This window comes from Rhipicephalus sanguineus, chromosome 1 (genome assembly GCF_013339695.2).
Source record: "Rhipicephalus sanguineus isolate Rsan-2018 chromosome 1, BIME_Rsan_1.4, whole genome shotgun sequence".
Classification (NCBI taxonomy): domain Eukaryota; kingdom Metazoa; phylum Arthropoda; class Arachnida; order Ixodida; family Ixodidae; genus Rhipicephalus; species Rhipicephalus sanguineus.
The window spans coordinates 54,102,295-54,118,027 of NC_051176.1; the positions used below are offsets into that span (position 1 = coordinate 54,102,295).

At 47.5% G+C, this 15,733-nt stretch overlaps 1 protein-coding gene across 1 annotated transcript; it reads right to left on the minus strand.

The window, feature by feature from the left end:
- Window positions 1–12,331: 12,331 nt before the first annotated feature.
- LOC125757989 (uncharacterized) lies at window positions 12,332–14,063 on the minus strand. Its single transcript, XM_049414379.1, has 2 exons — window positions 13,847–14,063; window positions 12,332–13,714 (listed from the first exon to the last, which is right to left on the minus strand). The coding sequence occupies exons 1-2, from the start codon at window positions 14,021–14,023 to the stop codon at window positions 12,713–12,715; spliced, it is 1,179 nt and encodes a 392-aa protein (XP_049270336.1). The 5' UTR covers window positions 14,024–14,063; the 3' UTR covers window positions 12,332–12,712.
- Window positions 14,064–15,733: the final 1,670 nt, after the last annotated feature.

Consider the following 15,733-nt stretch of genomic DNA (forward strand, 5'->3'; position numbering starts at 1 on the left):
CAGTTTACGTCAATTTGGCTACTTTTCGTGATTCATAACTTCTACGTCACAAAAATAATGCAACATGTTTTTACAGATTAAGTTAGAACACGTGCTTGGCTTTAATTCTGAAATGTTTAAAGAAAATCAAAGATGATGTTTTTTTTTAATCATCTTCGAAATATTGCATTTTTAAGACTTGTCCTCAGTTGAACATTTCTAGTTGACGTTTGAAGTCACTCTCAGCAATTTCGTTCAACGAATTTGTTAACCTAATATGCAATGTTCTCAAAACTTTTGGGAAGTCTGGCCTTTATGCACGCGGAGTAAAAAAATCTTAAATTCGAGCATTATTGAACTTTGTGCTGTAGAGAAGCTTTGGTACTTTGCGACTTTGCGATTTTTTTTTCTTAAAATAAGAGCATCAAAACTGCGAACTAATAAAGTTTTGTCGACGCAAACTATCGGTAGTATGTGGAGACAATTTGTCAGACCTACAGCTACAATAGTTTTTTGTAGCATCTCATCGAAATCCCATTTCCGCGAAATTCGAAAGAGGCGGTTGCGGCTCAGTGGAGGCTTTTAAATTTTTTTAAAGAAGGCGATTTTTTTTTTCGCGAGACCAAAAGTGGTTTTGTGGTCTTGGGGACTCGGACAACAAAATATATTTTTTTCAGCGAAATTACAGGGGGTCGACGGACATGCACCGACGAGCATATACAATGCAGGCGAGGCGACCAAATGTAAACGTAGGAGCGTTCGCTGAAGACGTAGCGACATAAATGGAGAAATAAAAACACGGTAATCGTTCTAACACTGCCGAAACAAAGCGCGATTGCTTACCTTTTGCGTCGGACAGCCGCAATCCACCGTCGCCGTCGCTCTCGCTCATGAAATAGCACCGGAAACTTGTAAAAGTGCCTTCCTGGCGAGTTTTTGTATGTGTTTGAGCAGCCGACAACGCAGCAGTTATTTTTCGACATCGCTGAAGCCCGAGAGAGTCGTTAAATCACGTTGAAAAACACATCCATCCGTGCACTCGCGTAGACGCTCGCTGAAACACTGTTCGCCGGGCCCCGCAAGCACTTCCGAGCCATGGCGGCAGATGGCGTGGTCGGCGCTTTGCGCATTCGCTTTAAAGGGACCGACAACTGATTTTTCTCGACCCATTTTTTTACGGCGCGACAGAAAGCTCACCCTTCGCAGTGTTTGTAGCTGCAGTAGTTAATCCCAAAAGCATGTAGTAATTTTACAAGCAGTATTTTTCGATCTGAAAGGACGTACCTTTCCTCCAGAAACGCTGAGAATTGATAGCAATGCCGCCAGCCCTTCTCGCGATTTGTGAAAGCTATTGTTGCTCTGCTTTCGCAGGAATTCTTGCTTAACCACCTTTATTTAGAGCTTTTAAACTATTTTAGATGCGAAGCAGCTTTTGCGCTGGGCTGTGTCCCTAGTTCCATTGGCGACCGTCCGCTTTCTACCACCTAGCATAGCCATCTGAGCGCGCGCTCGCGCCAAGGAGAAGTCTTCTTCATCTTGTTCTTCGGCCGCCTTGATGATGATACGTGCAGAGCACTTTAGGGGCGCGGGCTGCCATATGCTCTCCTAGCTTGGCGTAACGCAGACGAAACCATGTGTGCTGGGACGCGCTAGCGCGTTCGGGCCTGTGTAAGGGGCTGGGGAAGACGCTGTGGCCTCTCACCCTTACACTCTCTCAGCAATCATGTGATGAATTCGGGGAACGAGATTCTGCAGACGCGCGATGAAACCGCGTGGCGTGCTCCAACAAGAGTTCGGGACGAGTAGCAGTGAATTCATGGTGTGCTCCACATGCAAGGACGCGTTAACATCGGGCAAGGTGCCCGTGATGAACGGAACTTTAAGTCGACCCATGCGCTGCTTCGCATCCCCACATGGTTCCCTTTAGTGGGAGATGGTGTAATTTTTTCAAAGTAACAAGCTGTTACAATGAGATATGATGTGGCACCTTCCCTGTATTTGTACCTTGTTGTGTGCGCATGCGTCCAAGGTTGCCTGCGCCTGTGTCATAGGTGGCTTGTCCCGGCGTCGTTACTCTCTCGGTGCACGAGCCAAGCCAAGTCATCGAAAACGTCACTACGCATATGCGGGGCCGCGCCGAGTGAGCGCGCGTCATTTCTAAGACTAAGTGTATAGGTAGCAAAACTACGTCGCTCCAAAACCTTAGCGACATGGAAAGTGCGTGCACGGTTGCATGAGCACGCTCAAAACTTGCTCAAGACGCGCTGACGAGCATGGGATCATTACGTAATGCGAAGAAAGCGCCACTTTAATGCATACTAACGCAGGCCTATATGTACAGGTCGGTCCACTGTTAAAGGGAACACTCGAATGAGCCCCCTTCATTTTGCTGGCCCCCTCATTCCAAGTGGATGTGGAAACGTTGTTCGTTCAAGGTACTAGTCTGTCAAAGGGAGTCGGAACTGTCAACCACCAGTAGTCTTATGTAAATCTAAGCCACTGTACTGTTGCAAGAGAGCGATATCCTGACATGCCCTGAACGCAATTGTTCCCTTTAACAGTGGACCGACCTGAACATTTTTATGGAGTACTACATTTTAATAGCCTCCTGAGTCCCGGGTTAAAGTTAGGTGCACGAATTTTTTCAGAAAGTTCAGTACAGCTCAAATGGACCACGGGCGAAAATCGTTAAAGCTTAGCTCAGTAAAAGTTGGGGTTTGTATGCGGTGCAATGTCCAATATTTTCGACATCAAGACTTAAATTGGCCCTGGTGTCCAATATATTGGACATCAGGACCAAATAACGCGGCGAAAATAACGTCGGAACGTGCCTTAGGTACTTAAAAATGATAAGCAAGCAAAAAAAACTTCAGCAATGCAAGGCAAATGTATTTGACTAAATATATGTGTATATATTTTGACGAGTGCGGGCGTAGAAGACGCCACTGCTGAACGCTGCCATTTCGAACTAGATTCCAGGCGCACCGCTGCATTGATTTTGCCCACACTTGACAGAGCGCGCTGGTAAAGGTTGAAAAAACTAAAGCAATAGTTTTCAACGGAAAATAGTGGGTGCTGGGGTTGGAGCAGACGAGAAAGAGTTGTCCAATATATTGGACAATTCTCCATAGCCGGGACTCAAGAGGATATAAAGAAACGAACAATATTTCAATACTAACAAAAAAATCTTCGACCGCGTACAGCAATCAACGGTCACGTGGCCGGGTACATCGGATCGTTCATGTTTTTGCGGCCAGAGGCGCCACAGGTCATTTTTCGCGACTTTCAATTAAGAAATAAAAATCTAAATTCACCTTTCACGGAAATATATATATATATATATATATATATATATATATATATATATATATATATATATATATATATATATATATATATATATATATATATATATATCGCCGGGCAGATTCCAAGGGCTGACGTATCAGCACCCCGAAACGCACCACGAAAGCGCGGACAATTTAGAGTAGGTCCTTTTGTGCGCCAGCGAACGCCGGTTGCGGTCCAAAGACCGAGTCAGAGCCAAGAGTTGATAACACAAACAAAATATATTCTTAGTTAAGGCAGTACAAGCATCACACAAACATATACACTCAGTCAACGAGGGACCCAAAAGAACCGCAATTTTCCCGCAAATGTTGTTTGTGGTTCTGTGGAGGAAAAGACGCTTATTTCTGCAGCCCTATCGGGAGCACGGCGCAACGTCTTGGGGAGGGGGAAGGAGGAATGATGGAGGATAGAAGTGTGTAGAATGTCGTTGAGGCTCGTTCACCGGCAGCAAGGGCAGGGGCGGCAAGCTCCCAGCTCCCGGAACTCCACCAGGCTCCCTGGCTGCCGGCGTAGAAGAGAGGATTTTGACAACGACCTCTCCCCCAAAAGTGCATCCGGCCACTGCCCCAGAGAGGACTGCATGTCGAACATGATGACACCACTCCGATGGATTGGCGGGGTTTTTTTGACAGCCGTTCATAGCCGTGCGTCGTCGACTGAAGACCAGCTCAACAACAACTGCGTGCAGGTGCACACGGGTGGACGCAAAGGGTGCACTGGCGGGTTCTGATGGGCTCGCTCGTTGACGCAGATGAATATGTCGGGACTCGGCAGTTCTCGTCACGGCATGGGCGCGTCTGCTCTGTTGGTCTGCTCCGCCGCCGACGACTGCCTCTCGGCGCCGGCCATGTCCCCGCTCTTTCGCGATACGATAGTGATTACTCCTCAGTTCCGCAATGCAAATATCGCATCGTAGAAGGTGCAAGCATTCATTACCACCTGATGGATTGGCGGGTTTTTTTTTTTTTTTTTTGACAGCCGTTCATAACCGTGCGTCGTCGATTGAAGACCAGCTCAACAACAACTGCGAACAGATGAACACGGGTGGACGCAAAGGTTTAGCTCAGCGGTAGAAAGTTTGGATAATACAGCTTAGAATGGGCAAACTACCTTCTAAACGGAATAATAATAATAATATCTGGGGTTTAACGTCTCAAAGCCACGATATGATTATGAGGGACGCCGTAGTGGAGGGCTCCGGATATTTCGACCACCTGGGGTTCTTCAAAGGAGTACTGACACGAATTTTAAAATTTTTCTGACTGTCGCTCTAAATAAAGATACTGGTGTCGAGAAACCTAAAGCGAGTATTGTGGTGCCTGGGAATGCATCGTATATATTTTAATTACCGCTACATTAAAAAGACACTTTCGGTTTCGACATCGAGGGGGCGGCTTCTCAGTGACGTTTCATGTGAGTATGACGTCACGGGGATACAGAAACTCGCGACGTACTAGGGGCAAATCCGTCATCTGCTTGTGGTGCACATAAGCAACGATGAGTGAACTGTCGTCCAGTGACCCTGACAGTGATTTCTGCGATTTAGGCTGCATGCAGGACGCAGAACTCGCAAACTCGGGAGAACTGTCTTAACTCGTCGGGCTAATGTCCATTGCAGTGGAGCTGGCTTGCAGATGCTCAGCGACGAAAGTCAGATGCTCAGCGACGAAAGTCAAATTAAAATATTTTGTACGTGTTCTCCGACACCGGTGTGTGGACAGCGTTGACACTGCATACCAAGGAAACGGAAAATGTCCCTTTTGCGATGTCTCAAAATCGTGTCAGTACTAATTAACGTGCACCTAAATCTAAGTACACGGGCCTCAAACATTTTCGCCTCCATTGAAAATGCAGCCGCCGCGGCCGGGATTCGATCCCGCGACCTCTTCTAAACGGAAGCTTCACTGTGAAAAGGTGATGCAGAACTGCATAACATTCACCACGTATTCCAAGTAATCGGCGCTACGAAAGCATATCTGCTAAATGGTCCTGACTTTATAACAGCTTGGCTTATACTCCGCAGTTGAAACTTGTGTCCCGAAGTATTACAAATGACAGTACAACATTTTTAATTCATAATAATCAATAATAATTGTTGGAGTTTTACGTCCCAAAACCACGATATGACTATGAGGAACGCCGTAGTGGAGGATTCCGGAAATTTGGACCACCTGGGGTTCTTTAATATGCACCTAGCTAAATCTAAGTACACGGGCCTCTATAGGTTTTCGCCTCCATCCAAATGCGGCTGCCACGGCCGGGATTTGATCCTGCGACCGCCGGGTCAGCAGTCGAGCGCCATAAACACTAGACCACCACGACATTTTTAACTGACTAATTGGTCAACCACTTAGCAGGTTAACATGCTAGTTCCGCCTGCCCTTGCAAATAATCTAGGCTATTTCACAGAATTGCGCTTTCTGCTACACAGGAGACTATATGGTTCCGCCTGTCAAAAGAATCACTCGGCATATCCTAAAATCCAGCAAAGCAATAATGCCAGTCACATAGCGCTTTCGGAAATACGGAGATATTGGTACTTGGTGCAAGTACAGATTTCTTCTCAACAGTGGTCGGCGATTGTGCACTCATGCATACCCGTGCTTTTCATGAACTGGCCCGATCAACCGCCGCATTCTGAACTATTTCGACGGCGCACTCAAACTCAGACTTGTTTCACATGCCTTGTCCCCATACCGGTTGACGCTGCTCAGGGGTAACAAACTGCAAGCAAAATTAATTTACGAGCTGGTTATCTAAACTGCCGTAGAGGTCTGACAGTACAGCTGCTATAGATACTGCACGAAGCGACAAGCTGACAGCAAGGAGGTTCAGCAGTTAACGTCAATTTGTTTTTGTAGTAAACAGAAGCACTGAGACCAATGTGACAAACGTGAAGCTAAACCACAAAGTAAGTGAACGAGTAGACAAGAAAAGCTGACACGGCAGCCGGTGCGCTATTCTCCAGCGCTTCCGAGATATTTCGCGAGACACGACATCGCATGCATTTCTGCGACTGTGTGCGTATCACGCCGCTAGAAAAACATGTCTGCAGATACGCGGATGCGACTGATGCAAAATAAAACTTGTGGAGGCGAAACCATCGTATCTCGTAAAAGAATCGCCCGAGAACAACGCCCGAGTAAATAGGGTGTTTTGCATGTCAACTCCCACGATGTGATTATGAGGTACACTGTGTTAATTTGATCGCACGGGATTCTTTGACGTGCACTTATATCCAAGTACACGGGTATTCTTGCATATCGCCTCCATCCACCGGAAAGCGGCTGCCGTGACCGGAAATCGAACCCGCATCATCAACCACCGCTTTCGAAGTATGCACGGCGGAGCGCGGGCACGGTTGACGATAGTACACGCAAATTTATAATTGTTTTTTTTTTACCTGAAACAACATCGCTGCTCTTTTCGTCATTCATGTGAAGGCTGAGACAAGCAAAAAGCCACTGCAAGAACTCAAAGAGCGTACGAAGCAAGCGCGTTATCCAGGCGCGCTACGGCGGAGGGAGCTAGCGAAAGGCCCTAATCTGGTAACGGTATGCCACGTGATTAGAAGTGATAATTAGCGCATAAGGTGAAGTAAAGTGAATTCAGGTAAACTAATCTAATCACATGTGAATGAAATAGTAATTAAAGGCCAATCAAAATGTGAATTCACAGTGAATCAGGCGTCAAAGCGAATTGAAGTGAATCAAAGTAATAAAGGTGAGGAACTGAATCAGATGTGCTTTAACCGGGAGTCAAACGTTAAGGTGAATCAAGTGCGATTTAACAGTGAATAAAATGTTAATGTCAAATAAAGGTAATCAAATGCAACTTAATGAGTGCCTCGTGAGCAGGAGAGCACAGCCTTTCGCTTGTGCACACGTGCACCTTTGTTCGCCGCGCCCCGAGGGCGCCGGCAGAAACGACACCCACGGAACGGTGACCATAGAATTTGAGTACAGTCCGTCGGCGCGGCGCTTCACCCGAAAATCAGCCTCCACGCTTGTCCAATGAGCCCGCTCTCCTCAGAGAGGGTCGCCGCGATTTTACGCTGACCGGTGGTCTCAACAAGGGCTGCAGAAACAGCGTCTTTTGCTCACCTTCAACACTCCCTACCCCAACCCACACATCCGAAGCCGTCAAGCGAGTTCATCGTCTCTTGTGGCTTCCGACGAAGTCAATGACCATCGTCGGACGGGTTAGTTCAAAACGTCCTTTTGTGTCGAGCTGCGTTGAGGTTCGCGTGTTCAGACATTTGAGGCTGCAGAATCCAGACCTCGTGGGCCCACGACTGACTTCTTCAGAAAAGAAGGCGGTGGGAAGACGACACCTGAACGCAGGAGCCTTACTAGCGCTTTCGAGCGCACACAATGGCGCGCAGCCACGTGGTGGCCTCCAAAAACTGGGAAAGCCCAATGCCTCTCCGAGAAAAAGTGTGCAGAGGTAACAATGTGCATGCGGACGCCCCTTCTTGTTTATTTCAGGTAAACAGGAGATACCTTGCCGAGGTGGCGTGAAATATTCCTGCAGCGTTTCCACATGTGCGCGTATAAGCACCATCGCTCCACGCCTTGGCGAGCTGATATGAGTAGCCAGGCTTCCATTCAAACGGCTGTTCTAAGAATGATACTGACATCGCGGCCTTTCTCGCTTATTGTGCCGTGTCGCCGTTTCCCTTTTTTTTTATTTGCGCATCATGCCAAGTTCATGTCATATCACAAAACTACATCCAACTCGGCGTACCGAAATTGGCAACGTGTCGGCTCGGAGTAACCGAACATTTGCGTGAGCAGTGGCTGTGTAGTATGCGTCAAGCATCCACGTGCATTGACACCAACTCAAACTCCGTATGAAAAGCCGTAAGAGTGTAAAAATCACGCGTTTCAACTTTGGGTTCTGACTAACTTCGAGCGTGATAAATAAATTTGATTTAATTCGAACTAATGGATTTTTTTAAAAGTGTTCGGTACATTTGTTCACACTAAACGCTCGTATAAACCTCAGAACATGTTAAGTAACCCTAATAGTGTAAACTGGTTAGCTATCTTTCTCTCCCAACGTTGTCAGTGTGCGCTTTTTAACTCTGGAAAATCTCCAGCTGGGCATCCTCTTCGTTTCTTATTTTGTATCAACGATCTCCCATCTGAGCATGTAGCTCTTTACACTTGTTTTGAAAGGTTTTGTAACCGGTGCCAACCACGGCAGATGACCATTACACTAAGGCGTTGTTCTGTGACTGATAATACATATTATTCTAATCATCACTCCTTAAACAGAGTTCATGTATATAGTTGTTTGGGAGTTGCCACTTCGCATGATATGTTTTGGTCTACCCATATCGAACTAATAAGCAATCAAGCCCTCCGAAGACTCGTTTATTTACAGCGCACGTTATCGTGTGTAAATATATCGCTATTTTTCGTGCGACGCCTGCCATAGCCAAATATTTGGCTGCAATATGTACAAATAAATAAGCAAATAAATGATAACGAAAGCACATCAACCAAATATATGGTAAAGAATCCTGGCAAACGAGAAAACCAGATAGACACATTTACGTAGGACTCAAAATGATGGGCAGTCTACACGACAGAGTGTAAATTTTTGAATACGCGAATCTTGGCATACAATAAAAGATCGCATTCGTATTTTATGCTTTTACGCGATACGTTTGTTTGGACGCTCTGTCAACGGGAACGACCGATGACGGTCGTTCGCGTTGCTCTCAACAACCCACGCGGTAAATTTTGTGTCAGCTGATTTTTCGCATTATCTTCTGGTATAGATCAGGAGGCGACCACAGTCACATCCGGTGTGCGTCATTGCGGCGACAACCATCCCCAACGCTGCTTTGCTCAACGTTTCTAGAAGAAGTTCTATAAACGTTGGCTTTGCTTCCACTTCTTTCACCAAGCGGCGGCAGTACGCGGGTTTTAAAGGCCAACTCCGGCGATTTTCTTAACTCTGTACAAGCACTGATAGCGACGCTCAGGACGTTTCACACGCCCAGATAAAAATGCTGCGCGCAGTGGGGCAGCACGAACTGCGCCACTGTTTCATATTAGCATATGTCTATAGGGCACACTGCCATGTGTGTGTGTGTGTGTGTGTGTGTGTGTGTGTGTGTGTGTGTGTGTGTGTGTGTGTGTGTGTGTGTGTGTGTGTGTGTGTGTGTGTGTGTGTGTGTGTGTGTTTGTGTGTGTGTGTGTGTTTATACATATGAGCATTATGAGGCACTCTGCGAGTGGGGGGCTGCGAATTCACGTTGGCGTCAACAGATATCGCAGTGTCCTTTAACGTGACCTAAATCTAAGTGCAAGGCTTTCTTTATTTTTCTTTTTTTTTTTGCATTTCAAGCCCAGCGACATCATTCGAGACCTTGGTATAATCTTAAATTCTTAATACGCGACAAAGATTTCTGCACCGCCCTCATTCCTCGATTAGACCATTTCGAAATGCATCTTGAAATGCCATTGAAACGGTTTCCCTCCCTTTTAAGATCACCGCAAACATAAATACCAAAAGAGGGCCTCGAATGCATGTGAATCCCTCGATTTGGGGTATTGTGAGGTTTATGCAGGGCGCTTTCTTTTTGGACAATTAAGATTTTTTTTTCAAGAATGCTGTGACAGCGAGGTACGGTCTCAACGGAAGACGAATAGCACAAGTGACCGGTATCCAGAGCCGCAAAATTGCCACACGCGGCGCTATTGTTCACGAGCACGCCGATAGCGAGATTGCCAAGCGCATTCCATTTTCCAAAGCAGGGGTGGCCGGCGGACCGGCGGAAAGCAGCCCATCTTGCTGTTGGCCCATCCGAAAGCCCATAGCATAAAGAGACGCTTGTTTATTGCTTATCGGCAGATGTGGCTACGCGCGTGATCTCTGTTTTTCTTTTTTCGATAGAGTTGTGAGCAGCCGTATCTTTATCGCAGTTGCCCCGAAAAAGCTGTTTGTTGGAGTGCTTTCCGCCGGCCACCCCTGCTTCGGAAAATGGAATGTGCTTGGCACTCTCGATATCGGCGTACTCGGGAAAAACAGCGCCGCGTGTCGCAATATTGCCGCTCCGACCACCGGTCACTTGTGCCATTCTTTTTCCGTTACGACCCTGCCTGCCGTATTCACACACGAACTCTACGTCGAGGCGGAGACAGTCGACCGCAACTGAAGTTCATTGAAATAACTAATTAGCAAGAACTGGTTAATTAACTTTTCAATTACCAAATTGAGGGCATTTTTTATATCATAAAGTTGTGAGCTGACACAATTTATGGTGTGCCCAATCCTTAGAAATCACAAAAACTACACGTATTCTGCGACATTCATCGTGGAATTCTAATGGCGATATCGAAACAGCGCGAAGGGCGCTCAGGAAACGCGGCCGCTGTGTTACGTCGTGAGCGAGGCTGCGTGGTAGCTGCACAGTTGAAAAAAAAAATGAAAACTTTGCGCAAGGTAAATACGGGACGAGTGCTCATTTCAAAGCAAAATTTCTTCGACGAAAACTGGAACAAAGAATGTAAATGTAACAATGACGAAATCATAAAATACACGCGTTGCAATCCCGGTAGCAAGTCCTATCGCATCGAAAAATTATGGACAGTTTATCTTTAGACTCACAGTATACGTCTCAATCGATTACTTTTGAGGTCAAACAGTGTCAGTTCATTTTCCATGGGTCGCTCGACAATAAAATGCGCAAAGGAAAAATCGTGAACAGCCGAATAAGGAGTCGAAAGGGCAGCGAGGCGACTTCGGGAACAGTGCATCCTATGGCGCCGCGCGAGTTCACCATATAAGGTCTGGGTCCTTTCAAAGATCAAACAAGTTATCTGCCCGAAATTTGCCAACGCCGTCATGACAACAGCAACCGGGGAATGGTTCGAGCGGCGGCAGCGAGTCGGCTGCACTGCGCTTTGGTGCCATGGAAGCGAACGAGGCCTTCCAAGGGCACGTCTGGCTTTGAGCGCCGCGAGATACTGGGGCCGTCTACAATTCATGCGTTGAGATAGCTGGGCAGGGCAGGTGTTCGATTAGCTTGCAGCACGTTTACAGAACCCGTGCATGCCGAAGCCATGGGACGGTGTACGAAGGGAGTGCGAAAGCGTGCAAAGAAGAGGAAGTCAGGCAGTGGGTGATAACACCCTGGAACTCTGTCGCTTATACAAAATCACTATTTACCCTCTCTTCTCGCAGTGACAATGGCAAAATAGGTCTCCTATTTAGTGTAGCTACAAGAAGTTCTAGCTTTTTCAAAATACGTATGAAGTTGAACAAATTGTTTTTCTTTTTTTTTTTCTCGTGTGTGTGTGTAACGAATCTAGCGATACAAGTTTTCTAAACTGCAACATGTAATGTAAGTAAACGGCAGAACAATTCGCGCATTAAAAGGCGCACTTGGGAATATGGAACTTCGGCGAAGCATTAGTGCAAATTTAACAATTTCAGTAAGACCTAAATTTTTATCACATATGTCCGCTTGAGTGTATCAGTTTTCAGAGCTCGTCGCGCAGGTTTACAAACTGTGCACTTATTTTTCCTCGCCAATTTACGGTAATCCCATATGCAGAAAAAAAGTATTAAATGCAGATATTGTTTCATGAAGTTGCAAAACTGAACTCTGAAAATGAGCAGATTTCATGAAATTCAATCAACCAGCTGTCGCATAAAAGCACTTAGTCGCCTCGTGCGTTTCAATATTAAAAGTGTAGTTCGCCTACCCGCTAACACCTTCGAAATAACGTTAGTAGAACTCGTCAGAAAACGCGCTGCTTTTCACACTGTTGAAATTCACGCAGTGCAAATACATTGTGGCCTTCGGGAACACCGAAAAGCAAAATCAGACATTTCTTTTCCACTTTAGTTCCAGTTAAAATGCAAGAAAAACAAGCCATTGACCAGCGTTACTAGAAAGCACTACTACATCGACACTCCAGACTATGTCGCGGGTGTCGACAACGGTGCGGGCAGTGCCGAAAGAAACCGAACGTCACCGTGAGTTCTGAATTTCTTTATTGACGTTTCTAACGGGTTACATGGCAATTTTTGGCCTGGCCGCTCAGTCTGTGGCAACTCGGTTACAAAGGGTACGGCCATCGTGTGACAGATTATTCCGTCCCTCATTCTTTTCCCTTAGCACACAATCAAATGTCAGCAAAAGAGCTCATCATTATATATCTGTCGCTCGCTCTTAACCACGGTATCCGCAAAAGAAAGTCGCGCAGTTTGAAAAACATTTACTCAATGTCCCAGACAAGCCACGTTTTCTTGCCGAAAGAACGTTCCGTTGTCGCACGCCATCGTTCATTTCGGAGAGAAAGCAGCGACGTGGTTCCCACGACTTTTCCTTGCGGATACGACGGCTGCGAAGAGCGTTCGGTTATTTTGCTACTCCAGAACTGCACGTAACGTCCCCTTCGGCATTGCTTCCTCGGCGGGTAACAGTGCTGGTGCTCCCAGTTTCCGTATCGGGTCCGGTGACTTCGTGGGGCTCTTTGGCCGGTGTTTCCTCGACGACTGGTGCAGTTTCTTGGTTGCTCACGCTTTGCTCTTCACTACCGCAAGCCTCAGTCGGGGCCACTTGCACGTCTCCGGGTTTCACCGGTACCTTCTGGTTCTCTTCGGCGGCACTGGTCAGAGGTTCACCTCCATCACCGAAAGACGCACACGAGTAATGCAAGGGTCTGTCGCAGCCGGTGCACGGTGGCTGCTTACATTCATGCTTCAGATGACTTACGGCGTGGCATCGGAGACACAGCGGTGGTCTCCCGGTGACAAAGATGGGATATCTCTCGTGCTCGAAACAGGTCCACAGGTGCGGTATATCTTTCTCTTCCAGCCCTTTCTTCAGGCACAGGCGAACGTAACGGGTAGTCGAGTTGGCTTTTCCGAATTCTCGCCAAGACCACATCTGACAGCTGACCCTTTTTACACGACCAAAGCGACGCGCGAGTTCGCGCTCCAACTGCAAATTCGAGCGCGATGTTGGCACCTCGCAAACCTTCATCCAAGTCTCGCGCTCACCGGGAACGCTAATTGCGCAATACATCCCTTTCACACGCATTGCAGCATTGCGCGCAAGCTTTTGCCAAGCCTTCCTTGTCTTCACCTTCAACAGCCATGCTTTGCAGAAGGTCAGTGGCCCGATGCCAACTAATTCGTTTTCCATTCTAAGTTCTTCCAGTGCACTCAGAAAATCCGAGTTTTTGTACGGGCGCCCATTCGGGTCGCAGTGGAGAAAAAGACACAGATCCCACAGCTTTTCTTCCGATATATCGGACGCCTCATCTTCAATAGGCACAACCGCTGTCATGCCCTGTTCTGCAGACGATGCTCCAGACGACGGGTCATCACCGGGCGACGTGACCGGTGCCGTTTTCACCTTCTCCTCCGTATGTGTTGCGCCAGGTGCTTCAGAATATTGAGCAGGGACAACCGCTGTTATGTCCTGTTCTGCAGACGATGCTCCAGACGACGGGTCATCACCGGGCGGCGTGACCGGTGCCGTTGTCACCTTCTGCTCCGCAGGTGATACGCCAGGCGCTTCGGCATCTTGAGTAGGCACAACCGCTGTTATGTCCTCTTCTGCGGGTGATACGCCAGGCGCTTCGGCATCTTGAATAGGCACAACCGCTGTTACGTCTTTTTCTGCAGACGATGCGCCAGACGACGGGTCATCACCGGGAGACATGACCGATGCCGCAGCTCACTAGTGAACTCGGAAGCCACTTGCAGAATGGCGCAGCAGCGCCGGCGTGCCTTCGAGCAACACCCTCTAGTTCTCTCTTCCCTCTCTCCCCTTTTTCTCAGCGCCGGCCCCTCCCTCACGTTGATTGGTTGAGGCGCGCGAAACCGTCCCCTCAGGTGACCACAACGTCATGGGGTTTGTTTTCTTTACTTTTTTTTCCTCCCATCTTTCCACTCTCTTTCACTCCCCTTCCCCCCCCCCCCCCCCCCAACGACGCTGCGGGTCGTCGTGCTCCCTCAGAAATAATTAGACGCTGCGCCGTATTAGGCGTCTCATTCTTCCTCTAATCACACAATCAATCATCAGAAATAAGCATCTGTGGCATGCTAACCTGGCTGGAAAACCGCTCTCGCACCCGCCGCGGTGGTCTGTGGTCATCGTACGTACTCGACGGCAGACCCGAAGGTCACGGGATCGAATACCGGCAGCAGCGGCAGCATTTCAATAGAGGCGAAATGCTAGAGGCCCGTGTACGGTCCACGTCAAAGAATCCCAGGTAGTCGAAATTTCCGGAGCCCTCCCCTACGGCGTCCACAATAAACACATCGTGGTTTTGGGACGTAAGACCCCGGCAGCTATTATTAAATGCTCTTCTTTGGCACACTAAATAAGGCAGGTTCACTGTAAATAAACTGCCACGTATCTTCTTGCTCTGAAAAGCCCAAAGCATTGAACGAATGCTCATTCATTCGTATCGAAGCGTCTTCGAAGAAAATATGCGTCAGGACGTTATATCGGAACTTTACGATCATTGTAAGAGTTTGAGTAGGTGACAAACTCCAAACGCTTCAAGCTGCCGAGCCAAAGAACGCGCATTGATTCTTCCGCATCGCTACTTTCTGAGGTCAAGTAAAGTCCCTCATGTCGCCTGGCACCCGAAACGCCAGGTATTGCATATATGTAAGTGTTCGGCTGCCAACCCAAAGGTCGCGGGTTCGATCCCGACCGCGGCGGTCGCAATTCGATGGATGCGGAATGGTAGAGGCTAGTGTACGGTGCGATGTCACGTTGACGAACACCACGTGATCTGAATTTCCGGATCCGTCCACTACGGCGTGCCTCATAATCATATCATAGTTTTGGCACGTGAAACCCCAGATATTATTATCATTGCATGTGTAAAGGGTAAATACTGCGGCATAGAACAGATATGGTACAGATCGATATGGCAGTACTGGTCGAATACTAAACTCGGCTCAGCTCTATATAATTGAGGAAACAAATGTCGAAGCTGCCCCAAGGCGACTGGAAACTGCTCCGCTTAACCTAGCTATCATACCGCAGAATCATTCGGAACTGTCACACTTTATAACTCAGTTATCGAATGCGATAACTGTCTATCCAAAGGCAGAGCAAGCAGTCGGGTGTGTTATCTCGGTCCCTTACAAGAGCTTATCTTCTCAAAAAAACAGGCGTGTTTGTAATGCGCTGATTACGTACGCGGAGCTTAATGTATCGGCGATAGTGTTTATGGAAATGGCGTGATCAGCAGCCTTCCTTCAACTCTGCTGTCTCTTCCATTCGGTGTTATCTTCTCTTGTTTCTGTCATTTATTTCTGCCCCGAACCAGGTTGACGTTCTGGCTTCAAATGCCAAACAAGCTGTTTCGATGAGCTAGCTCTGCGAACAACGCACGAGTTTGACAAATCAGTT

What these genes read in the sequence shown, in the direction of transcription:
- LOC125757989 (XM_049414379.1), bottom strand. Translation starts at nt 14,023, where the DNA reads ATGTCTCCCGGTGATGACCCGTCGTCTGGCGCATCGTCTGCAGAAAAA. An exon ending in TATCACCTGCGGAGCAGAAG is followed by an intron (nt 13,715 to 13,846) that starts GTGACAACGGCA and finishes ACGGAGGAGAAG; the next exon opens with GTGAAAACGGCACCGGTCAC.